The 26003-nt window shown below is 44.3% G+C and overlaps 2 protein-coding genes across 5 annotated transcripts in view; one reads left to right on the top strand and one right to left on the bottom strand.

The window, feature by feature from the left end:
• LOC121547078 (ubiquitin carboxyl-terminal hydrolase 22-like) overlaps positions 1 to 1750 on the top strand; it is a 33456-nt gene extending 31706 nt beyond the window's left edge. For all 4 annotated transcript variants that reach the window (XM_045209757.1, XM_045209755.1, XM_045209756.1 and 1 more), the window contains one exon: positions 369 to 1750. In XM_045209757.1, the coding sequence (XP_045065692.1) occupies positions 369 to 411 (43 nt within the window). In that variant the 3' untranslated portion in view covers positions 412 to 1750. The remainder of the gene's footprint in view (positions 1 to 368) is intronic.
• Positions 1568 to 19321, bottom strand: LOC121547079 (tumor necrosis factor receptor superfamily member 13B-like). The gene is made up of 5 exons (XM_041858180.2): positions 19203 to 19321; positions 18092 to 18233; positions 17641 to 17757; positions 3401 to 3697; positions 1568 to 3184 (listed from the first exon to the last, which is right to left on the bottom strand). Exons 2-5 carry the CDS (start codon positions 18204 to 18206, stop codon positions 2931 to 2933), a joined length of 783 nt encoding a protein of 260 aa, XP_041714114.2. The 5' UTR covers positions 18207 to 18233; positions 19203 to 19321; the 3' UTR covers positions 1568 to 2930.
• Positions 19322 to 26003: the final 6682 nt, after the last annotated feature.

The raw sequence follows: 26003 nt of genomic DNA, 5'->3' as shown, positions 1-26003 counted from the left end.
AGTCCAGGAGTAAAAAGCACTTGGAGATTCTCCATTGAACATGCTTTTTAGTCCAGTTTATATTGTATTGTCAATCAGTAGACTTCAAAGCCACATTATTATTATTATTATTATTATTATTATTTATATATTATTATTACATTATACACTTAGTATACATAATGAACACTTGCTATTAGGAAGGTGTTCTCAATGTTTTGTACACTCAGTGTATATTATTTAATCCTAAACTCCATCTCCCCCATTCTTTCTTTTGATGTATCATTCTGCAGTAGCTTCTACCTTGTGTTTTTCATCCTTTTTCATTATCATGAGGAATTATCTGTATGAGTGTGAAATCTGATCGCTGAGTCTTTTTCTGTTGTCAGGTACCTTTTGTTCTACCATAAACAGTTTCTGGAGTACGAATAGCCTCCTTCCTTCAGCACTGATGTCATCAGCCCCCAAGAGTTGTGCAACAAAAGATGGCAACGTAACACAAGCCTACCTGAAACTCTACATCAGTGAAGATTGAAGCTGTGGGAATGGAGGCAAAGGAAAATGAACCACGCATCTTTTCTAACTAAAGGACACTCCAAAACCAATCTGCATGGAAGCTACTACGTAGGATCTACTTAATAGGACTGAAAGGAGGAAGAGGAGGGGGGGGGGGAGAGTGGAGCCTTTGTTGGAAGATGAGGTGCTTCGCTCTCTCCTCTTCTATTGTTTTGGGCAGATGGAGGAACAGGCCGACAGTGGCCACATCTGATAAAAACGGTCAACTTCACATTGTCATTTTAGAATTTTTCTGAAATCCATAATTCCACCCCCGAACTCACACCCATCTCCAAGTGACCAAACATTTGAAAGGAGGGAAGACATTTGGTTGTGTAATTTCTTTATATGCATTATTATTGCCCTGAATGCAAAACAAGCTGACAAATTATATTAAGAACATTTCAAAGACAAGAAGATATGACTATAATCATTGTTTGAACTTTTTAGTTTGTAAAATACTGTATGATTAATCTTGCGCACATTTTTTTTTACTGAGGAAAAGATGGAGGTAGAAAAAGGGAGGTTGTTGTTCTGTGAAAAGTCTACCCCCCCCTCTTTTTTCTTCTTCTTTGAGGGCAGGGAATATATAGAAGTATATTTTTACAAGTCATTTGAATCCTTATTCACGGTTTCCCATGTTCCCCCCTCCCTCGAACCCCTGTCCTTGTTATGTTGTGCAGTCAATCATGTATTTTTCAAAAATAGAAAAAATGTATGCTTCTTATGAGACTGCTGTTGTGGAGCCTTTTTCACGTTTGTTGGTTGGTTTGTTTGTTTCTTGTGATGATGGGATAATGATTGTGTTGCTGACATGGTTGTGAAGATGTTTCAGGTGATGCGTTGTTGTGAATAAGAAAAAGACGAGCACTCTTCTGACATGGTGTGTATCCTGCCGGCGGCCGCGGCTTGATCCAACAGTGTTAAACTTTGGCCACATGTTGCTCTAATTGTGTGTGCGTACGCACATGTGTTGTGCCCATGTTTGTGTACTGAATCAGTACTTTTTTTCACATGTTAATTATGTATGTTCAAGTATGTATGTACAGTACGTATGTTAAAAAAAAAAAAAAAGTATAAACTGAGTTCCTTTATCCATGTTGCTGGAAATAGCCAAGCGTCGTCATGCTAGTCAAATACATCCCCAACACTTTATCTGCTGCAAGAACTGGACACAATGATGGTGAGATACACATAATAAAAATCTATATCTATACTCTCCTGTGTGCTTCAGGGTTTTATTAACTTGTACAAGATTTACTGGAGGTCTTTGCTGAATCATGGCACAAGGAGGCCACCCACATGTGAATGTCTCCCAAGAGATGTAGCAGGTGTCATTTGTTTGGTGTAAGTACATACGGGCATATATCATGTTCTCTGTTACTCCCTTGTCACTCCCTCGATACAGTTTCTCGTGTATCCTTCCATTTTCCTTCACCACCTATTCATTTCTGCTCTCCAGACTTCTCACATCACAGGGAGAGTTGTTTCTGGTCTGCGTGGTGTAGGCCAGGTGAAGTTGCCCCTAGACGTGGCTGATCTTGGGCCAGTTTAGAAGATAATTTTTTTCTCACTAATGGTTCCGGTTTGGATTGGGGAGGGCAAGCTGATCCTAGATCTGTACCTAGGGGAAACTTCACCCTGGAGTGGGTGGTGTCAGATCTGTCTAGGGTTGTTTATTGCTATAATAGAATTAGGAATTATAATACTAGAATGGCCATGAACCTCATGATGGTCCAAAGGTCAGCCATGTTGGTCAACCTTGGTTTACCAGTGCTGTGATAAGATATTGTGTAAAACAATGTATGTGAAGAATTGATCTGCATTGTATGGGAGTTTGCTTGCTAGCTAGCTGGCCAGCCAGTTTTAGAGGAATGACTCCATACGTTTTTCTAATTAACATCCAATATGCAAACGTTCCATTCAAATAAGGCAGTCAATCCACAGTCATACACTGGCTCAAATCAGTTGATGATAGGACGTAAGTACTGATATTGTATCATAGAATAGCACTCTGTTTTCCAAGAAAACAGTCTGAGACGTATGGTCTGTTTACATATATTTTAGAAGGTATTTGTACAGAAAATTGGTATTAAACCTGTATCAACTGTATTTATAATTATGACACTATTTTAGGTTGACTATAATTCCATTACACAATTTCTAATACATCCCCTGCCTTACTTTTATTTTCCTGCATAACTAAAAGCAAGAAATGCATCACCTATGCCTCTGCCATTCATTCCAATTAGTCTGGTTTTGGATTTCTCCCTGACCAAGATGGCTGCCATTTTCGGCCCATTATGGAACTTTGAGGGTTTATGACAGCCCCTCTAGTAATTTAATAGGATCTCTATGATTGCTGAAGTGTCTAGTCGCTTTCAGTTCTGCTCCTTTCAGAAGATGGGCTGAGAGGGGGTGCAGATTATTTTTTGTGATGATCCACAATGGAGTGGTCTGGTAGGAGTGTGGAGGTCCTGGGGGACAGCCTGCTGGTAGAGGCTGAGAGGGGGTCTCTGCTGCTTCTCTCCCCTGCCGGGCACTCTGAGGTCAGGGAAGCAGTGGACACACACACAGGTCTCTGTGGGGCTGGACAAATGGCCCGCTGTCACACTGTTCAGCTGGGGCAGGGATGGATCCATCAGGCTGTCTAAAGATGGTACATATGCACACACACACACACAGAGATAAACAAGCTAAAAGAAGCCATGTTGAGTTATAAGATTGTGATCTTTTTCACTTTTAGATCTTAATGAATAGGAATAAATGAACGGGGGAACCTGATTGATTAGCACTCCAACTCTGAGTGGCTTTATGAAGACATGCCCTGAGCTACATTTTAGACTAGAGTTGTGCCCAAACTGACCTTTGGAGGACTGGCTATGCTGGTTAGGTTCTTGGGCCTCCTTGCTTCCACGGCCCTGGTTGTGACTGCTCTGTGTGGCCCCTGTTCGGCGGCCCCTGGCACTGGCCCTCCTCAGCAGCACAAGCAGGGCCAAAGACAGGGTCAACAGCAGCAGAGCCAGAGACAAGCCCAGTAGAGAGTACACCAGGATGGCTGAGTTAGGCAGACCTCTGAGTAGGGAGCCCCCCCTGGTGGTAGGGTTCTGGAAGACAGTCCCGTCCACAGGCCTCAAGGTTGCACTCAAGGCAGGCTGTTGGGCTTAAGGGAATTAAATTACTTAAATTACTTAATTTAAATGCTAATTTACCTTGCAATAACATCCATGTAATGCAAAGAGTGTCTAAACAAACGTATGCACCATTTCCAAATGTCAAAGCTCTACTTCTAAAAGGTTCTCAATTCAAAAGATCAAAACCAAATGCATTTAATACCAAGGTTATCCTATTTAAATGTGACTGAATTAGAGAAGACACCAAATGGCACCCTATTCCCTAAATAGTGCACTATTTTTGACCAGTGCCGTATGGCAGGGTGCCGTTTGGGACGTAGACAATACATTTCAGCCATTCACTAAGAATGGTGCTGGGATGTATAGCGGCTATATTACAGGCTCCTGACCAATTATGCTATTTTGTGTGGGTTTTTTTGCGCTGATCTTAACTATTTTTGTACATGTTTGCACCATCTTATGACTGAAAAGAGCTTCTGGACATCAGAACAGCGATCACTAGCCTCGATTTGGATGAAGAATTCTACTTCCCTGATTCGGCCGGCAGGACATAATGCTTACATGGGACAAGGCTCTAATCCCCAACACTCGAAAGAGGAAAAGACGGCGATATAGAGGCCGATGTGGGGGCACCCTGATGAAACCCTCTGTTCTATTGGCGAATGTACAATCACTGATTTCAATGCAGGAAAACTGAAATCCATTTGACCTAATTCCTACTAGCATGTCACCTGTGCAACTAAAGGGAAAGAATACTCTAGATCACCTTTACTCCACACACAGAGACGCATACAAAGCTTTCCCTCGCCCTCCATTCGGCATCATCCAAGATGGCGTAGCAGTGCGGTCGTGTTCTTTGTTGTGTGTCCGTGTAAATAGCCAGTTTTTTTGTATTTTTCGTACATATTTCCCTATCACATTTTTCATCCTTCTACTAAATATACTTTCCTGTAACCCGCCTCACTCAATGTGGAACGGATTATATTATTGACTTACCTTTTATCTAGAATCTCCAGTTGAAACTAGCTAGCCAGCTAACTAGCTACTTGCTATTAGCCACTGTTAGCGGTTTTCACCCAGAACATCGGATTTTCTGCCGGAATAACTGAATCACTGGACATTAACACCGGATCGCAACTAGCTAGCCGCAACCGAATGGATGTTGCTGTTGGCTAATCACCACCGTACCTTCTCGAAGCAAGCACCAGTTAGCCTTGAGCTAGCCTCGAGCCAGGCCCATATCCCGGCTATCTACCTCTCTGTCTACCGGACGGGAGTAGCCAGCTAACTAGCTACTTGCTATTAGCCACCGTTAGCGGTTTTTCACCATTGTCCGTGGCCTGCACTACCTACCAGCCAGCTCTAGCCTGGACTATTATCGGCCAGTCTGCACTGTCTGCACAGCGCGTTATCGACCCAGAACATATCGATTTTTCTGCCGGAATCACTGAATCACTGGACCTTTAACACCGGATCATCGCAACCAGCTAGCTGCAAATAATTTAATTTTGTTGTTGGCTAATCAGCCTTGAGCTAGCCTCGAGCCAGGGCCATCTCCCGGCTATCTACCTCTCTGTCAACCGGACGGGACCTCCTAGTGTTGACACGGCGCCCAGCCGATCCAACACGACTGGTCTGCCGACGAAATCCTCGGACATCGACCACAAAGATCCATCTGCTAGCCCCGGCCCGCTAGCACACGCAAGCCGTGGCCTCTTGCTCACCAGTGCTGTAGCAGCCCCCGAACTACCTCCGAACTCTGCTATTGCTGTTCACCGGACCTTATGATAAGTCAGCTATACAGCTGATGCCTGCTGGACTGTTCCTTTACATGGTACCGCATCCTGTTTATGTTTAGCCTCAGCCCAAACTTTGTCGCCATTACCGGCTGTTGTCTTAGCTCTCTCGAATAACACCTTTGATTGCTTTATGCCTCTCTCCCATGTCAATATGCCTTGCTTATTGCTGTTTCGGTTATTTCTTATTGTACTATTTCACTGTAGATCCCCCAGCCCAGCTCAACCTGCCTTAGATAGCTCCTTTGTCCCACCCCCCATACACGCGGAGACCGACTCAATCGGTGCCTCCAGTGATGCTATCTCTTTCATCGTTACCCAATGCTTAGGTTTACCTCCACTGTACTCATATCCTTCCATATCCTTGTCTGTATATAATGCCCTGAATCTATTCTACAACGCCCGGAAATCTGCCCCTTTTTTCACTGTACCCAACGCACTAGAAGACCAGTACTTAAAGCCTTTAGCCGTATCTTTATTCTACTCCTCCTCTGTTCCTCTGGTGATGTAGAGGTTAACCCAGGCCCTGAAGCCCCCAGTATCACTCCTACTACCCAGGCATTATCATTTGTTGACTTCTGTAACCGTAAAAGCCTTGGTTTCTTACACGTTAACATCCGAAGCCTCCTCCCTAAGTTTGAGTTATTCACTGCGTTAGCACACTCTGCCAACCCTGATGTTCTAGCAGTGTCTGAATCCTGGCTTAGGAAGGCCACCAAAAATGCAGAACTTTCTATCCCCAACTACAACATTTTCCGTCTCGATAGAACTGCCAAAGGGGGTGGGGTTGCAATCTACTGTAGAGACTATCTACTCTATCGTACTATCCAGGTCTGTGCCCAAACAGTTTGAGCTTCTACTTCTAAAAATCCACCTTTCCAGAAATAAGTATCTCACTGTAGCCGTTTGCTACAGACCCCCCTCAGCCCCGAGCTGTGCCCTGGACACCATATGTGAACTGATTGCCCCCCATCTATCCTCAGAGTTCGTACTGCTTGGTGACCTAAACTGGGATATGCTTAACACCCCGTCCAACCTACAATCTAAACTAGATGCCCTCAATCTCACACAAATTATCAACGAACCTACCAGGTACAACCCTAAATCTGTAAACATGGGCACCCTCATAGATATCATCCTGACAAATGTACCCTCTAAATACACCTCCGCTGTCTTCAACCAGGATCTCAGCGATCACTGCCTTATTGCTTGCGTTCGTAATGGGTCCGCGGTCAAACGACCACCCCTCATCACTGTTAAACGCTCCCTAAAACACTTTAGCAAGCAGGACTTTCTAATTGACCTGGCCCGGGTATTCTGGATGGATATTGACCTCATTCCGTCAGTAGAGGATGCCTGGTTGTTCTTTAAAAGTGCTTTCCTCTCAATCTTGAATAAGCATGCCCCATTCAAAAAATTCAGAACTAAGAACAGATATAGCCCCTGGTTCTCCTCAGACTGCCCTTGACCAGCACAAAAACATCCTGTGGCGTACTGCATTAGCATCGAACAGCCCCCGTGATATTCACCTTTTCAGGGAAGTCAGGAACCAATATACACAATCAGTTAGGAAAGCAAAGGCTAGCTTTTTCAAACAGAAATTTGCATCCTGTAGCACTGCCCACTGCACTGAGGCTAGGAAACACTGTCACCACCGATAAATCTACAATAATTGAGAATTTCAACAAGCATTTTGCTACGGTTGGCCATGCTTTCCATCTGGCTACCACTACCCCGGCCACCAGCTCTGTACCCTCCGCTGCAACTTGCCCATGCCACCCCCACTTCTCCTTCACACAAATTCAGACAGCTGATGTTCTGAAAGAGCTGAACAATCTGGACCCTTTCTTTCTAAAATTAGCCGCCGAAATTGTCGCAACCCCTATTACTAGCCTGTTCAACCTCTCTTTCGTAACAACTGAGATCCCCAGAGATTGGAAAGCTGCCACGGTCATCCCCCTCTTCAAAGGGGGTGACACTCTAGATCCAAACTGTTACAGACCTATATCAATCCTACCCTGCCTTTCGAAAGTATTTGAAAGCCAAGTTAACAAACAGATCACAGACCATTTCGAATCCCACTATGCAATCCGGTTTCCGAGCTGGTCATGGGTGCACTTCAGCCACGCTCAAGGTCCTAAACGATATTATAACCGCGATCGATAAAAGACAGTACTGCACAGCCGTCTTCATCGACCTGGCCAAGGCTTTCGACTCTGTCAACCACCGCATTCTTATTGGCAGACCTAATGGTTCACCAACTACTTCTCAGATAGAGTTAAATGTGTCAAATCGGAGAGCCTGTTGTCTGGACCTCTGGCCGTCTCTATGGGGGTGCCACAGGGTTCAATTCTCGGGCTGACTCTATTCTCTGTGTAAATCAATGATGTCGCTCTTGCTGCTGGTGACGCTCGGATCCACCTCTATGCGGACGACACCATTTTGTATACATCTGGCCCTTCATTGGACAATGTGTTAACAAACCTCCAAACGAGCTTCAACGCCATACAACACTCCTTCCGTAGCCTCCAACTGCTCTTAAACACTAGTAAAACTAAATGCATACTCTTCAACCGAACGCTGCTTGCACCCGCCCACCCAACTAGAATCACTACTCTCGGCGGGTCTGACCTAGAGTATGTGGACAACTACAAATACCTAGGTGTCTGGTTAGACTGTAATTTCTCCTTCCAGACTCACATTAAGCATCTCCAATCAAAAGTTAGATCTAGAATCGGCTTCCTATTTCGCAACAAAGCCTCCTTCACTCATGCTGCCAAACATGCCCTCGTAAAACGGACTATCCTACCGATCCTTGACTTCGGCGATGTCATTTACAAAATAGCCTCCAACACTCTACTCAGCAAATTGGATGTAGTCTATCACAGTGCCATCCATTTTGTCACCAAAGCCCCATATACTACCCACCACTGTGACCTGTACGCTCTTGTTGGCTGGCCCTCACTACATATTCGTCACCAAACCCACTGGCTCCAGGTCATCTATAAATCACTGCTAGGCAAATCCCCGTCTTATCTTAGCTCACTGGTCACCATAGCAGCACCCACCCGTAGTCTGCGCTCCAGCAGGTATATCTCACTGGTCATCCCCAAAGCCAACACCTCCTTTGGCCGCCATTCCTTCCAGTTCTCTGCTGCCAATGACTGGAACGAACTGCAAAAATCTCTGAAGCTGGAGACTCTTATCTCCCTCACTAACTTTAAGTGTCACAGCCATTCTGAAATTAGCCCACCCAACTACCTCATCCCCATATTGTTATTTATTTTGCTAATTTGCACCCCATTATCTCTACTTGCACATCTATCATTCCAGTGTTAATACGAAATTGTAACTATTTTGCACTATGGCCTATTTATTGCCTTACCTCCATAACTTACTACATTCGCACACACTGTATATATATTTTCTGTTGTATTTTTGACTTTATGTTTTGTTTACCCCATATGTAACTCTGTGTTGTTGTTTTTATCGCACTGCTTTGCTTTATCTTGGCCAGGTCGCAGTTGTAAATGAGAACTTGTTCTCAACTGGCTTACCTGGTTAAATAAAGGTGAAATAGAAAATAAAAATAAAAATCTGACCATAACTCTATCCTCCTGATTCCTGCTTACAAGCAAAAACTCAAACAGGAAGTACCATCCTTAGCCCCACTGCTGTTCGTCTTCTGTTGCCCAGCACCCTCCGTATACATCCCACTTTTCATGTGTCTAAGATTAAACTGTCTCACAGCCCTTTGTCTCCTGTTGCCACGCCCAACCCTCTCCCCCGTCTCATCGACGGCCATCAGGCGTACACGGTGAGGCGCCTCCTGAGTGTTCGACCTCGGGGCAGGGGATTCCAGTACCTGGTTGACTGGGAGGGTTATGGCCCGGAGGAAAGGTGCTGGGTCCCCGCTAAGAACATCCTGGACCCAGCCCTCATCGCTGAGTTCCGCCGCCGGCACACCGATAAACCAGGTATATACCCGGGTAGGACGCCAGGTGGCGCCCCTAGGGGGGGGATACTGTCACACACTGATCTGTTTCACCTGTCTTGTGCTTGTCTCCACTCCCCATCAGGTGTCTCCTATTTTCCCCATTAGTATTTATACCTGCGTTTTCTGTCTGTCTGTTGCCAGTTTGTCTTGTTTTGTCAGGTCTTACCAGCGTGTTTCCCGTTTCTCCAGTTCTCAAGTTCTTGTTTTCAGACCATTCTGCCTGCCCTGACCCTGAGCCTGCCTGCCGTTGTGTCCCTTTTTGACTCTGCCTTGGATTACGAACCTCTGCCTGCCCTCGACCTGCCCTGTTGCCTGCATTTGTTATAATAAATATTCTGAGAACCGAACCATCCGCCTCCTGTGTCTGCATCTGGGTCATATCCTGAGTCGTGATATAAACTCAACAAAAAGAAGAAGAAACTGTATTATGAAGCCAAGATCAATGGTATAAAGAATGATGGAAAAAAACGTTGGAGTACTTTAAATGAAATTACGGGCAGAAAGACAAATTCAACTCCATCTTTCATCGAATCAGATGGCTTATTCATCACAAAACCATTTGATGTTGCCAATAATTTTAATGATTACTTTATTGGCAAAGTGGGCAAACCTAGGCAGGAAATGGCAACAACGAACAGTGAGCCATCGTATTCAGGCATAAAAAATCAAGTTTTAGAAACATCTCAAGGATGATCAATGGAAACAGGATGCATCTGAGCTCAATTTCGAGTCTCATAGCAAAGGGTCTGAATACTTAAGTAATTTGTAATACATTTGCCAACATTTCTAAAAACCTGTTTTAGCTTTGTCATTATGGGGTATTGTGTGTAGATTGATGAGGAATTGTAATTTTTAAAATCCATTTTAGAATAGGGCTGTAATGTAACAAGATGTGGAAAAAGGGGAATGGGTCTGAATACTTTACGAATGCACTATACATAAAGGCTTACTGACACTTAGAGAATGATCACTAACAGCTAAAACAAATAAACATTAAAGACATGTTCAAACCATACATTTCCTTTTATTCGTACGTTTTTAAAACTATACAAATGCATGAAGTTTCAAAAAGTCCAACAATGCAAATACATTGAACAGGGCTGTGAATAGTGTAGCTTGTCCCTGAGCTGGCGGATGAATGGTTCTTGCCTCTCTGCCTGCTGGAGGTACTGCATGTTGGTTCCAACCTTAAAAGTAACAACAAAGACAGTTTAAGATTTCATTTAAGGTTTAATTTATTTGCACCAAAGAAAATAAGTGATAAACAACAATACAGATAAAAACAAATAAATATAAAATGGTGCGCAGGTGTGTTTGGAAGCCCAAAGGCTTATTCAAAAACCACACCACAAAAAAACTATATACAATACATAGGTAACAAAAATAAAAAAGGTTTGTTAAAACAGATAACAAAACCCACTAATCATACATTTACAAATGAACCGATCAGCAATCACAAAAAATTATAACGAGTATATGTTTTGTTTAAATGTGTGTGTGCATGTGTGGATGTGAGTGTGTGAGAGTTTGGCTATATGGAGGAGATTACTGAGTAGTTTGGTTCATTAGGCTGACCCCCAGTCTTTGCTTGAAGTTATTGAGGGATGAAGAGGTTTTGGCAATGTGAAGATAAGAATTCCAGAGTATGGTATCTGAAAGAGAATTGACTATGTGAGCACCACAATACTAACATGTGAGAATTGACTATGTGGGAAGGGTGAAGGTTATCACAGTGTCTTGTGTTATATAGATGGATTTCAGAATTAACCTGGAAGAATCCATTCAAGGGTTAAGGGAAACTGTCTGGGAGGTATGAGTATTTGTATATGAAAATGCATAATTGGCGTACATTGATGTTGTAAATAGACAACATATTGAGTTTCTTAAACAAAAGGGTCAGATGGAGCCAGGTAATTAGAGGAGGTGTCTAGTCTTGCAAATGTATTTTGTATGATGAGTAATTTGTGTAGGTAGGAGGTATATGTACTGGCCCAGACAATATTACAGTAAATGAGATTAAGCTACAGTAAAGAGTTAGGAAGCAAGCCTGATTAACCAAACCACTAATATTTCTGATGATACCAACAGATTTCATAACTTTGCTGCAGACAAATTGAATATGATCTTTCCAGGATAACTTTACATCAATAAGAACTATGAGGAAGTACAGCAGAAGACACAGCATCAAGGCCATTGATATAGATTAGGAATAACAAAAGTCCAACAATGATCCCAAACACACCGCCCGGGCAACGAAGGAGTGGCTTCGTAAGAAGCATTTCAAGGTCCTGGAGTGGCCTAGCCGGTTTGAAGAAATCAACTGTGGGAGCAATTATTAGGAAATGGAAGACATACAAGACCACTGATAATCTCCCTCGATCTGGGGCTCCACGCAAGATCTCACCCCGTGGGGTCAAAATGATCACAAGAACGGTGAGCAAAGATCCCAGAACCACACGGGGGACCTAGTGAATGACCTGCAGAGAGCTGGGACCAAAGTAACAAAGCCTACCATCAGTAACACACTACGCCGCCAGGGACTCAAATCCTGCAGTGCCAGACGTGTCCCCCTGCTTAAGCCAGTACATGTCCAGGCCCGTCTGAAGAGTGCATTTGGATGATCCAGAAGAGGATTGGGAGAATGTCATATGGTCAGATGAAACCAAAATATAACTTTTTGGTAAAAACTCAACTCCGTCGTGTTTGGAGGACAAAGAATGCTGAGTTGCATCCAAAGAACACCATACCTACTGTGAAGCATGGGGGGTGGAAACATCATCCTTTGGGGCTGTTTTTCTGCAAAGGGACCAGGACGACTGATCCGTGTAAAGGAAAGAATGAATGGGGCCATGTATCGTGAGATTTTGAGTGAAGACCTCCTTCCATCAGCAAGGGCATTGAAGATGAAACGTGGCTGGGTCTTTCAGCATGACAATGATCCCAAACACACCGCCCGGGCAACGAAGGAGTGGCTTCGTAAGAAGCATTTCAAGGTCCTGGAGTGGCCTAGCCAGTCTCCAGATCTCAACCCCATAGAAAATCTTTGGAGGGAGTTCGTGTTACCCAGCGACAGCCCCAAAACATCACTGCTCTAGAGGAGATCTGCATGGAGGAATGGGCCAAAATACCAGCAACAGTGTGTGAAAACCTTGTGAAGACTTACAGAAAACGTTTGACCTGTGTCATTGCCAACAAAGGGTATATAACAAAGTATTGAGAAACTTTTGTTATTGACCAAATACTTATTTTCCACCATAATTTGCAAATAAATTCATAAAAAATCATACAATGTGATTTTCTGGATTTTTTTCCCTCATTTTGTCTGTCATAGTTGACGTGTACCTATGATGAAAATTACAGGCCTCTCTCATCTTCTTAAGTGGGAGAACTTGCACATTGGTGGCTGACTAAATACTTTTTTCCCCCACTGTAACTATATAACCAATTATATGTATAATCATGAAATCTGTAATAATGCAAATTAGAAAGTAATATTTCATGATCAACCGTGTCAAACGCTTTGGATAAATCTAAAAAGATGCCAAGAGCGTATTCATTGTTGTTAAGGGCTGTAAATATTTTATCCACAAGTTGCAAAAGAGCCATATCTGCGGAGTAGTTTTTACAAAACCCATATTGTTGCTCATATAGAATACAGAGAGTGTTGATTTAAATGTTTCAACTTTCTCTTATACACCAATATTTCTAGGATTTTAGAAAAACATGGTAGTACAGATATTGGGCAATAATTTGTAAAAGATCTTGGATCCCCAGATTTATAGAGGGGGATAACTTTGGCAATTTTCAAATCTTTAGGAACAATACCAGTTTGTATAGATTTGGTGGATATACATTAGAGGTTTAGTTAGCAGGTCTGTTTGGAAATGTCTTTGTCACACCATCTGGATAAGGGTATTTCTGTGCTGCGCCAGAAACTCTAAATGGGAAGATGGGAAACTCGATTCAATTCGTATGATTATATTCCTCTTTCATTTACAAATCTCATGATGTGACTATGAGACATGGCTGTATCTAGAGGGATTTGTATTTAGCTGAGCCTGCTAGCTAGCTACATTTCGGTTAGCTAGCAATTGCTGTGATGTCACTGAAATAATTTCAAATAACGATTAACCTCTTAAGGATCCCACCCTTCTTTTCAATTTCCACCTAAAATGACATACCAAAATCTAACTGCCTGTAGCTCGGGACAAAAAGCAAGGATATGCATATTCTTGATACTATTTGAAAGGAAATACTTTGAATTTTGTGGAAATGTGAAATTAATGTAGGAGAACATAACATAATAGATCTGGTAAAAGATAAAACAAACAAGAAAACATACGTTTTCTGAATTTTATTTTTGTTGCATCATCTTTGACATGAAAAATAAAATTGCCATAGATTCGGATAGGAAGCTGCAGGTAATTTAGATGTTGTCCACAAGAGGTCAACAGTGTATGTGCAAAGTTTCAGACTGATACCTTCAAGAATTAGCGAGCTACATAACATTTAGTATGAAGTCACCCAGGTGTCCCTCACGAGTTTGCCCAAATGTACCCAAGTCGCCTCCAAGTGGCCGAATTGGTAAATTGATACATTTTCAAGTACATAACTATAGAGAACATACAAAAATTCTATGGTAACAAAAAAATCTAGTTTACACACTCCCAGGAATGTCATACATGATGGATCATTAGCTTCCCTACATAAGACACTAACCTTCACACATCTAGATGGCCAGGCAGGGTGGGTGTGGAGCCAGAGACAGCAGCAAGGGTCCGACTGAATGAACCAGTTTCTACTGGAGGACTTGAATGTGGTCTCTTTGGTGTTGGCTCCCAGAGGTCATCTGAGTCAGAGTCTCTAGCACTATAGAATATTTTTTTAAATCAGTAAGAACTCAAGTTTACTATTACTTATTTTATTGAACCTTTATTTTAGCAGGGTGTGAGCCCTGCATCAATACTTTTACGGATGAGCCCTGCATCAATACATCAAATAAACAACACATATCTATAAACATATATTATGTAGAGTTTGGGGAACACAATCACTATAATGAAATATGTTTACCAATAGTAAATAGGGCACAGACCTACAATGTATTTATACAGACCTAAAATGTATTAGCATAGCCATTGTGCATTTTATGTTGACTGAGTCTCTAGCACTATAGAAGTTTTTTTTTTTTATCCATAAGAACTCAAGTTCACTATTTCTTATTTTATTGAACATTTATTTTAGCAGGGGCTGAGCCTGCATCAATTATTTTAGCAGGGGGATGAGCCCTAGCCAATTAGTATTTTATGTTGACTATCACATGCTGTGCCTGTGGTTTTCGAGTGCCCTATTTACTATTGGTAAACATATTTCATTATAGTGATTATACATATAGCAATCAAAGAAAAATATCTCAAATAAATAGCATTTAAACAAGTGCATTAGCATGAGAAGAAAGAAAGTATTTTACTTACCAGTCCAAAGTTACGTCTTTCCCATCCAAAAGAAAGTGTGAGTCTACAGTGTAATCACTAACTGAGTCCTCATCAACTTCTATGTCACATCGATTTCTGCAATAATCTCGTCCAAATTGGTATACTTGGTCTTCGATTGAGCTTTTCCAGTTTTATTAGCCATATTCTACTTTCTAAACTAGCAATAAACTTGGTAGATCTAATCGAGCGTGCGTGCGTAATACGAGTCCCTCTTTGTTCTCTCGATTTTATCTGCCCAACGTAGGTTGTTGCGCGCGAGCTCAGCACAATGGCTTTTACTCACACTAAGGACCATCACATACTCCTGTAAAGCCCAGCTCATTGGCTATCTAGCTAGCTATGTTTCAAAACGATAGGTGGTCATTGGACCAAGAGACAGTCAATCAAGTGAACACTGCCCGTCTCATTGGTGCGTAATCATGTCAAACCTTGGTGGGCTAATATACCTTTTGTTTAGCCAATGCGTCATGCAGAATCATGAAACAAGTTCGGTCACCTTCTAGAGTGTCCGAGGATTGCAGAAAAACCTAACTTGACTGGGTGAAACAAAGCGTAGCATTTATATTACGTTTAAATGTTTTGTTGCAAGTTCAACTAGTCGGAATTCAGGCGAAACGCTGTATACAACATGGACCATGTTAGGATATAAAAATTGATTTGATCAAACAAAAAAAACACTATGTTTTATCTCTGGGACCTTCAGGATGACAAATCAGAGCAAGATTACTGAATGTAAGTACATTATTTACCTTCAGAGATGAATGTATCAAACCAGTTGCCTTAATAAAAGTGTTTTGTTGTCCAAACAATAGCATGGTATTTTTTCGCTGTAATACCTACTGTAAATTGGACACTGCAGTTAGATTAACAATAATTGAAGCTTTCTGCCCATATAAGACATGTAAATGTCTGTGAAAATGTGCTTTTGTTTACAACATCATTGTAGTCACATTATCCGTATTGAGTAACAACTGTCCCGATTTCGGGACACCCATCCAGTAGAGGTTAAGGTAGCTACAGTATGTAATCTAACTCAACACTTTACTACTACAAACTAATTGAAATTATAATAAATAAAGGTTAACTTACTTGTTTTTCACTGTCCAGTGGCAGCACAAGTGGGGCATTTGATTTGCGAACTCATCACATGATCAGCGTCTCATCAGCAACACTAAAAAGTACTTCCGTGTCATGGAATTTCAGAAATGTTCTAAATAAAAGTCCCCAACGTAATAGTAAAAAGTGTCAATAACCATAAATGCTATATGAAAAATGATTGTCTAAACATTAACAATGAATCATATATGTTCATATTTAAGTGACTTTTGCATTAAATTTGAGTTTTAAAACCTGTTCCAAGGTCAAATAAATGCCCCCAATGTGAATCACTGTATATGGAAAACAGATTGGCTTAGAGCAAGAAGTATTCTGGGTGCAGCAGTAAAAGTATTGTAGGGAATACTCAGTAGGGTCTGTAGAATGTATATACGGTGTCATTTCATGGTGCTCTGAATAATACGGAGTGTTGCTGGCCTTTTACTCCACCCATTCCATTGGCGGCCGAATCACCTCACATGTGCGCTTACTGCAACAACAAAAAAAAAATGCACTACAGAAAACCCGCTAACCAAACAACAGTGCAGGGCATGCTCACTGTATTAAAGGGCAACTACACTCAGAAATCTAAGTTTCTTTGATTTTTCCCAAACCTCAAAAGTCCTCCCCTGATTTGGTTTAAGTTGTTTGGTTCTAATTTAATGGGGTAAACCAGAAACAATTGGGGAAATCTGGAACCTGGAAAAACAAAACCAAGAAAACAGAATTTGAAAAAATAGGCAAAAAATAAAAACTGATTTTAAAAGGCCCTACCAACGTTTTTTGCTGTGCATGACTGCACTTTAGAGTGTGTGTCATCCTGCAGCACAGCATTTTGGGGGAAGTTGAGGTCAGGTCCAATATTGACTATGCACCCAAGGGGGAAAGAGGTAGGGCCATCCTAGAAATGTTTTAGTGAAACATAATATAATATATACAATTTAGCAGACGCTTTTATCCAAAGCGACTTACAGTCATGCGTGAATACATTTTTACGTATGGGTGGTCCTGGGAATCGAACCCGATATCCTGACATTGCAATGCTCTACCAAGATGCGTGACAGGGTTATAAATGCTTTGTGAAGCCTCAATTTAATATGATTTATAAGGCCTTTATTAAGCGGTGCTTATACCACCCTTTATAAAGCACAGGTTTATGTCATATTTGACACAGTGGGTTATTCCACATTTGACATTGGTGATTATGTCACACAGTTATGCCATATTTATGAACCCTTTATAAAACATGACATACGGTTATAGATGATTTCTAACAAATGTATGTAGCGTTTATGAAGCCTTTATAAGCTGCACGTCATTTAAAGCGGGACCAAATTGGTCTAAATATTGGTTCAACAGCCAGAAACTATTTTGGAGATGGCTGTCGGCTCAATTCATTACTTAGTAGTGTACAAACTCTTATGACTGTTTGTGAGAGCTGTGTGTGTGTGAGTGTTTTACAGAGAACGAGAGAGAGAGAACGAGAGACAAAAAGAGGACATTAGCACCTACTATTCTGATGAAAAATGGTTTGCTAGGTGAGTGTTCTATATGTTTTGTGATACATATATTATACTGTTCACACTCACTCTGACATTGGTGGGAACACTCTGAGGGATGGATGCCACACACCACAGCACACCTCAGACACTTCTTCAGCAGCCTGTCGTAGTACTGCCCTGGGACGGCCTTACACCCTAGAGACACTGGCACAAACATACACACAATGGCACAGGGATGGTATACGTATTATAACATGCCTGGTATATTCTTCCTGTGTTTTGACACAAAATGGCCATTATGTATCAACCACAATTGCACTAGACTGTACTTATTACTTAACCCCACAAAAAGGATCTTGAGATTCATTGATCTTACTACTGATATAACACCATAGAATGAAATATAAAATGTATGTATCTCTATGTATAACTTTGTAGATTGAGTCATATGGACAATCTTGCGGTGCATTGGCCTCTCATTGACTTCTTACGTGTATGTGTTATTTCCTCTGACGAGCGTTTGTGTGTGTGGACTTACCACAGTACTCAATGCATCTGAGGTGGTGTTGAGGCTGCTGGCAGACCATCTGACAGGTCAGACACTTCCTGACCAGGCCGTCCCAGAAGTGACCCTCAGGACAGCCTAAACCCATGGTTCAGCTCAGGTGTCAACTCACACTCTGACTCACCGAATGACAGGCAGGGGGAAATCAGGGTCAGTTCATGGAATCCTTGCGTAATCAGTCTTGTATCACTTGGTTGGAATTGATTCAAACCTGACACTAATCAAGTTGATTTGGGGGTGTTAGGCTTCCAGATTTTACATTACTTTATGATGGACTTCCTTAGATTGTGTGTTCTAGTTTTCTTGTCTTTTAAATATTTTTTTTTTTTAGATGGTGTACGTTCGTCTACAGGCATACAAGCAGGCTCAAACTAACTGGATTCAAAAAAATAATGAATTACTCATGTACAGTATATTATTCTGTCCAAGTAACTCCAGAAGGTATCAGAAGAGAGGGCAAGCCTCTATACACAACTTCAAAGATTGAAATGCCCTTTTCTTGACAGAGGCATACTGCGCTGTGCTCTAATGGGCACAAAATCACTGAGCTGGAGAAAGTACACACTCGACAAATGAAGCTACGCCTCGCCTTGGTCTTCAACTTCAATAAAATGGACTTATACATTTGTTCTTATCTATGAATTTGCCTAAATCATTCTCCAACAATACCATTTAATGCCTTTACTGATCACTGATTCCTGTAACACTCTATAGCATAAGCAATGGCTCATTGCATTCACCAGTAAGTAATGTATTCAAGGCATGATGTTGATCTTTAATTCTGGATATCCGATTAGTAAATATTGTTTAGTTCTCCTTCAGTACCATTCCCAGGTGGTCTATTAATAATCAAAGACAACATCCATCCATCTTTTAAAAGGTTATAAACCATGGACAGCCTACTCATTAACCAGCTCACATGTAACTAAAAATACATATTATTTACATTTTACATTTTAGTCATTTAGCAGTCGTTCTTATCCAGAGCGACTTACAGTTAGTGAATACATACATTTTCATACATATCATAATGGAATGGAATAATAATGCATATTGTAATAAAACATAATATCGTATGACTTACAGAGAGAAGAAAGACATCTAAGGACCTTGGCTTGAAATGTGCCCCTCTTGCAGTGACCTTGGGCTACATGTATTTGAGTTAGGGGCTGATTTGGGTACAACCACAATGTATTTTCTGGGACTTCCCCCTTACACAGAAGGTAAGCTATTTTCCAGTCATGATGAGTCAGGCTTGATAGGTGTGAATTGTGACTACAATTTGGAGTTTTGTCATATCTACACTACTGGTCAAAAGTTTTAGAACACCTACTCATTCAAGGGTTTTTCTTTATTTTTACTATTTTCTACATTGTAGAATAATAGTGAAGACATCAAAACTATGAAATAACACATATGGAATCATGTAGTAACCAAAAAAGTGTTAAACAAATCAAAATATTTGTTATATTTGAGATTCTTTGTCAACGGGTGCTGAAGGTGGGTGTGGTGTATGAATCATGCTCAGGACGCAGAGGCTCAGTCCAAAGGCTTTAGTGCAATATTCATAAAAGACAAAAGTACAATAAGCCCGAAGGCGAATACACGGCGCACACAGGCGACAAAACAAATGGCGCACAAACATGTGCAAAATAACCTCTCCAAAACACTGGAGGGAAAATGTAGTTCCAACACGAAACAGAAGCGCAATCACACACAAACACAGACACACACAATGAGAACTAAATAGAACACTAACGAGGACTAACTAGACACAGGTGTGCAACATCAAGACCAAACCAAACGAACATGAAACATAGATCGGTGGCAGCTAGTACTCCGGGGACGACGACCGCCGAAGCCTGCCCGAACCAGGAGGAGGAGCAGCCTCGGCCGAAACCGTGACAGTACCCCCCCTTGACGCGCGGCTCCAGCCGTGCGCCGACCCCGGCCTCGGGGATGACCAGGAGGACGCGGAGCAGGGCGCGCGGGATGGTCCCGGTGGAACTCCGACAGGAGAGATGGGTCTAGGATGTCCCTCCGTGGCACCCAGCACCGCTCCTCCGGGCCGTACCCTCCCACTCCACGAGATACTGGAGACCCCCATCCGGCGTCTGGAGTCCAAGATGGACCGAACGGTGTACGCCGGAGCCCCCTCGATGTCCAATGGGGGCGGAGGATTCTCTCCTATCTCATTGTCCTGGAGTGGACCAGCTACCACCGGCCTGAGAAGAGACACATGGAACGAGGGGTTAATATTCTTATTTTCAACAGGTAGATGTAACCTATAACACACCTCGTTCAATCTTCTCAGGACTTTAAAGGGCCCCACAAACCGCCGACCAAGCTTCCGGCAGGGCAGGCGGAGGGGTAGGTTTCTGGTAGAGAGCCAGACTCGATCTCCGGGTGCGTACACCGGCCCCTCACTGCGGTGGAGATCGGCGCCGCCTTGTGACGACAGGGACGGCCCGCTGCAGGTGGACGTGGGCAGCGTTCCACGTCTCTTCCGAGCGCCTCATCCAATCATCCACCGCAGGGGCCTCGATCTGGCTCTGCTGCCACGGTGCCAGAACCGGCTGGTAACCTAATACACATTGGAAAGGGGTTAGGTTGGTAGAGGAGTGGCGGAGAGAGTTCTGGGCCATCTCGGCCCATGGAATGTAACGCGCCCACTCCTCAGGCCGGTCCTGGCAATACGACCTCAGAAACCTACCCACATCCTGGTTGACACGTTCTACCTGCCCGTTACTCTCCAGGTGGTACCCCGAGGTAAGGCTAACCGAGACCCCCAAACGCTCCATAAACGCTCTCCACACACGGGAGGTAAACTGGGGGCCTCGATCAGACACTATATCCTCGGGGACCCCGTAATGCCGGAAGACGTGGGTAAATAGGGCCTCAGCGGTCTGTAGGGCAGTAGGAAGACCCGACATAGGGAGAAGACGACAGGCCTTAGAGAACCGGTCCACAACGACCAGGATGGTGGTATTCCCCTGAGAGAGGGGAAGGTCTGTTACAAAATCCACCGAGAGGTGGGACCATGAGTCGCTGTGGAAACGGGTAGGGGCTGTAACTTACCCCTGGGCAGATGTCGGGCGCCTTACACTGGGCGCACACCGAGCAGGAGGAGACGTAAACCCTCACATCCCTAGCCAAAGTAGGCCACCAGTATTTAGTGCTAAGGCAATGCACTGTCCGGCCAATACCCGGATGTCCAGAGGAGGGTGATGTGTGAGCCCAGTAGATGAGTCGATCCCGAATCTCGAGCGGAACGTACCTCCGACCCTCAGGACATTGTGGAGGGCTGGGGTCGGTATGCAACGCTCGCTCGATCTCGGCATCGACCTCCCACACCACCGGTGCCACAAGGAAAGACTCCGGTAGTATGGGAGTAGGCTCAACGGACCTCTCCTCCGTGTCATACCGCCGGGACAGTGCATCTGCCTTACCATTCTGGGACCCAGGGATGTACGTGATTTTAAATACGAACCTGGTGAGAAACATACTCCATCGAGCCTGGCGAGGGTTCAGTCTCCTCGCTGCCCGGATGTACTCCAGGTTCCGATGGTCAGTCAAAATGAGGAAAGGGTGTTGAGCCCCCTCAAGCCAATGCCTCCACACCTTAAGGGCTTGAACTACAGCTAACAACTCCCTGTCCCCAACGTCATAGTTACGCTCCGCCGGGCTGAGCTTTTTGGAGTAAAAAGCACAGGGGCGGAGTTTAGGTGGCGAGCCGGACCGTTGAGAGAGAACGGCCCCTATACCAGCCTCAGACGCGTCCACCTCAACCTGAAAGGGAATTGTGGGATCCGGATGCGCCAGCACCGGAGCCGACGTAAACAGGTCCTTCAGTCTCCCAAAGGCCCTGTCCGCATCAGCTGACCACTGCAGGCGCACCGGACCCCCCTTCAGAAGGGACGTGATGGGAGCTGCCACCTGTCCAAAACCCCGGATAAACCTCCGGTAGTAATTTGCAAAGCCCAAGAACTGCTGCACCTCTTTTACAGTGGTTGGAGTTTGCCAATTACGCACAGCGGACACACGATCCACCTCCATTCTCACCCCTGACGCGGACAACCGATAACCCAAAAAGGAGACCGACTCTGGAAAAACAAACATTTCTCTGCCTTGACATATAGGTCGTGGCTCCAACAGCCTCCTCAATACACGTCGCACCAGGGTTACATGCTCGGCCCGGGTAGACGAGTACACCAGAATATCATCAATGTACACGACCACCCCTTGTCCCTGCATATCCCGGAAAATGTCATCTACGAAGGATTGGAAGACTGATGGAGCATTCATCAACCCATATGGCATGACAAGATACTCGAAATGACCTGACGTGGTACTAAACGCTGTTTTCCATTCATCGCCCTCCCTAATGCGCACCAAGTTATACGCGCTCCTGAGATCCAATTTTGTGAAAAACCGCGCCCCATGCAACGACTCCGTCATGGTCGCAATCAGAGGGAGTGGATAACTGTATTTCACAGTAATCTGATTGAGACCACGGTAATCAATGCACGGGCGCAACCCTCCATCTTTCTTTTTCACAAAAAGAAACTCGAAGAGGCGGAAGTGGAAGGCCGAATGTATCCCTGTCTCAAGATTTGGCTATGTAAGTCTCCATAGCTTTTCTCTCCTCTTGAGACAAAGGATACACATGGCTCCGTGGGAGCGCTGCTCCTGCCTGGAGATCAATCGCACAATCCCCTGTCTATGGGGAGGCAACTGCGTCGCCCTAGTTTTGCTAAACACAAGAGCTAAATCCCCATATTCAGGCGGAATGTGCAGTGCGGGCACTTGGTTTGGACTTTCCACCGAAGTCGCCCCCCACGGAAACACCCAGACATCGCCCCTCACACTGAGCAGACCACCCTTCGAGAGCCCTCTGTTGCCACGAAATAGCAGGGTTATGGGTGTTAACCAGGGAATTCCCAGCACCACTGGGTACGCAGGAGAGTCGATCAGATACAGCTGTATAGTCTCTTCATGACCCCCTGCGCACACATCCTAAGTGGCGCTGTGACTTCCCTGATCAACCCCGATCCCAACGGGCGGCTATCTAAGGCATGAACGGGAAAAGGTTTGTCAACAGGTAGGAGAGGGATCCCTAACTCTAAACAAAACTTTCGATCAACAAAATTCCCAGCTGCGCCTGAATCTACGAGCGCCTTATGCTGGGAATGAGGTGCAACCTGTGGAAAACCAACAGGTATACAAAAGTGCGCAACAGAAAGCTCTGGGTAAGTGGGGCGTCTACTCACCTGGGAGGCCCCCCAGTGCGTGGCCTGTTGTCTTCTCCCCGGAGAACCCTCCCCAGCACCTGGCCGCAGTGTGCCCTCCACGACCGCACTTGGTGCAGGAGACAGGCCCCCTCGGGCTCTTCCTCCTCCGTTCTCTAGCGCCGGCACCACCGAGCTCCATAGGGCTCGGCTCGGAGGTGCCGGAGGGCGGAATGGACGGACCCCCCTCGGGACGTCCACGGGTGGCCAGCAGGGTGTCTAAACGGATGGACATATCGACCAACTGGTCGAAAGTCAGATGGGTATCCCTGCAGGCCAACTCACGTTGAACGTCCTCCCGGAGGCTACACCGAAAATGGTCGATGAGAGCCCGTTCACTCCACCCTGCATCCGCCGCTAGAGTCCGGTACTCTAGAGCGAACACCTGAGCGCTCCTCCTCCCCTGTCTCAAATGGACTAGACGCTCCCCCGCCGCTTTGCCCTCAGGTGGATGGTCGAACACGGCCTTGAAGCGGCGGGAGAACTCGGCGTAGGTGATGGTGTTGGCGTCCATCCTCCTCCACTCGGCGTTAGCCCACTCCAACGCCTTGCCCTTGAGACAGGAGATGAGGGCGGAAACGCTCTCGTATCCCGAGGGCACCGGGTGTACAGTGGCCAGGTAGAGCTCCACCTGCAGGAGGAACCCCTGACACCTGGCAGCTGTTCCGTCATACGCCCTCGGGAGCGAGCCGAATCCCCCTGGGTTCCGAACCTGGGACTGGTGGACCGACCGATGGGGTGGGCAGGGTAGGTGGAGGTGTGGGTACCCTGCTGGCCTCCCATCGGTGCAAGGTGTTGATTACCTCCTGTAGAGCGGTCTCCAGTTGTCTTATCTGGCCCTCTTGCCCACGGAGATGCTCCTCGAGCGACACAGGCGTCACTGCCGATCCTGCTGATTCCATTATGGTGTGTGATTCTGTCAACGGGTGCTGAAGGTGGGTGTGGTGTATGAATCATGCGCAGGACGCAGAGGCTCAGTCCAAAGGCTTTAGTGCAATATTCATAAAAGACAAAAGTACAATAAGCCCGAAGGCGAATACACGGCGCACACAGGCGACAAAACAAACGGCGCACAAACATGTGCAAAATAGCCTCTCCAAAACACTGGAGGGAAAATGTAGTTCCAACACGAAACAGAAGCGCAATCACACACAAACACAGACACACACAACGAGAACTAAATAGAACACTAACGAGGACTAACTAGACACAGGTGTACAACATCAAGACCAAACCAAACGAACATGAAACATAGATCGGTGGCAGCTAGTACTCCGGGGACGACGACCGCCGAAGCCTGCCCGAACCAAGAGGAGGAGCAGCCTCGGCCGAAACCGTGACATTCTTCAAATAGCCACCCTTTGCCTTGATGACAGCATTGCACACGCTTGACATTCTCTCAACCAGCTTCATGAGGTAGTCACCTGGAATGCATTTCAATTAACAGGTGTGCCTTGTTAAAAGTTAATTGGTGGAATTTCTTTCCTTCTTAATGTGTTTGAGCCAATCAGTTGTGTTGTGACAAGGTAGGGGGGTATACAGAAGATAGCCCTATTTGGTTATTTCATAGTTTTGATGTCTTCACCATTATTCTACAATGTAGAAATTAGTAAAAATAAAGAAAAACCCTTGAATGAGTAGGTGTTCTAAAACTTTTGACCAGTAGTGTAGATATGACAAAACTCCAAATGTTAGTTACAATTCACACCTATCAAGCCTGACTCATCATGACTAGAAAATAGCTTACCTTCTGTGTAAGGGGGAAGTCCCAGAAAATACATTGTGGTTGTACCCAAATCAGCCCCTAACTCACTTTTACATGGGCCCGTGTAGCTCAGTTGGTAGAGCATGGCGCTTGCAACGCCAGGGTTGTGGGTTCGATTCCCACGGGGGGCCAGTATGAAAAGAATAAGAAATGTATGCACTAACTGTAAGTCGCTCTGGATAAGAGCGTCTGCTAAATGACTAAAATGTAAAAATGTAAAAAATTGGTAAAAGACCAAGTCCATATTATGGCAAGAACAGCTCAAATAAGCAAAGAAAAACGACAGTCCATCATTACTTTAAGACATGGTCAGTCAATCCGGAAAATACCAACAAATCCTTCTTTAACCTGTCTCCTCCCCTTCATCTACACTGATTGAAGTGGATTTAACAAGTGACTTCAATAAGGGATCATAGCTCTCATTTGGACTCACCTGGTCAGTCTATGTCATGGAAAGAGCAGGTGTTGTTAATATTTTGTATTCTCAGTGTCTGTACAGTATACTGGTGCTGAGAACCAACCCTGGTCTCCCCTACTTACTTTAATAACAACACAACTGCAAAGGAAGGGAATTAGCAATTACTTCACAGCTATACAGATCTGCGTGTTGAGTCACTGTGAAACTAAAACTGGCGACACATAATTGCACCCTCCTCTGCACCTGGTGTACTAGTTCTCTGCCGGCCTGAAGTAGATGTCATGTAGAAACAGGCAACCTGTTTTTGAACAGTTCACCTACAGAAACCTACTAAACCTCAGAATAGGCCTACAGACAGATGTTCAGTCAAATAGGAGGAAAAAAAAGTCAACACACTCAAACCTCAACAGCACT

Source organism: Coregonus clupeaformis, chromosome 31 (genome assembly GCF_020615455.1).
Source record: "Coregonus clupeaformis isolate EN_2021a chromosome 31, ASM2061545v1, whole genome shotgun sequence".
NCBI lineage: Eukaryota > Metazoa > Chordata > Actinopteri > Salmoniformes > Salmonidae > Coregonus > Coregonus clupeaformis.
This window is presented reverse-complemented; position numbering and strand designations above follow the sequence as displayed.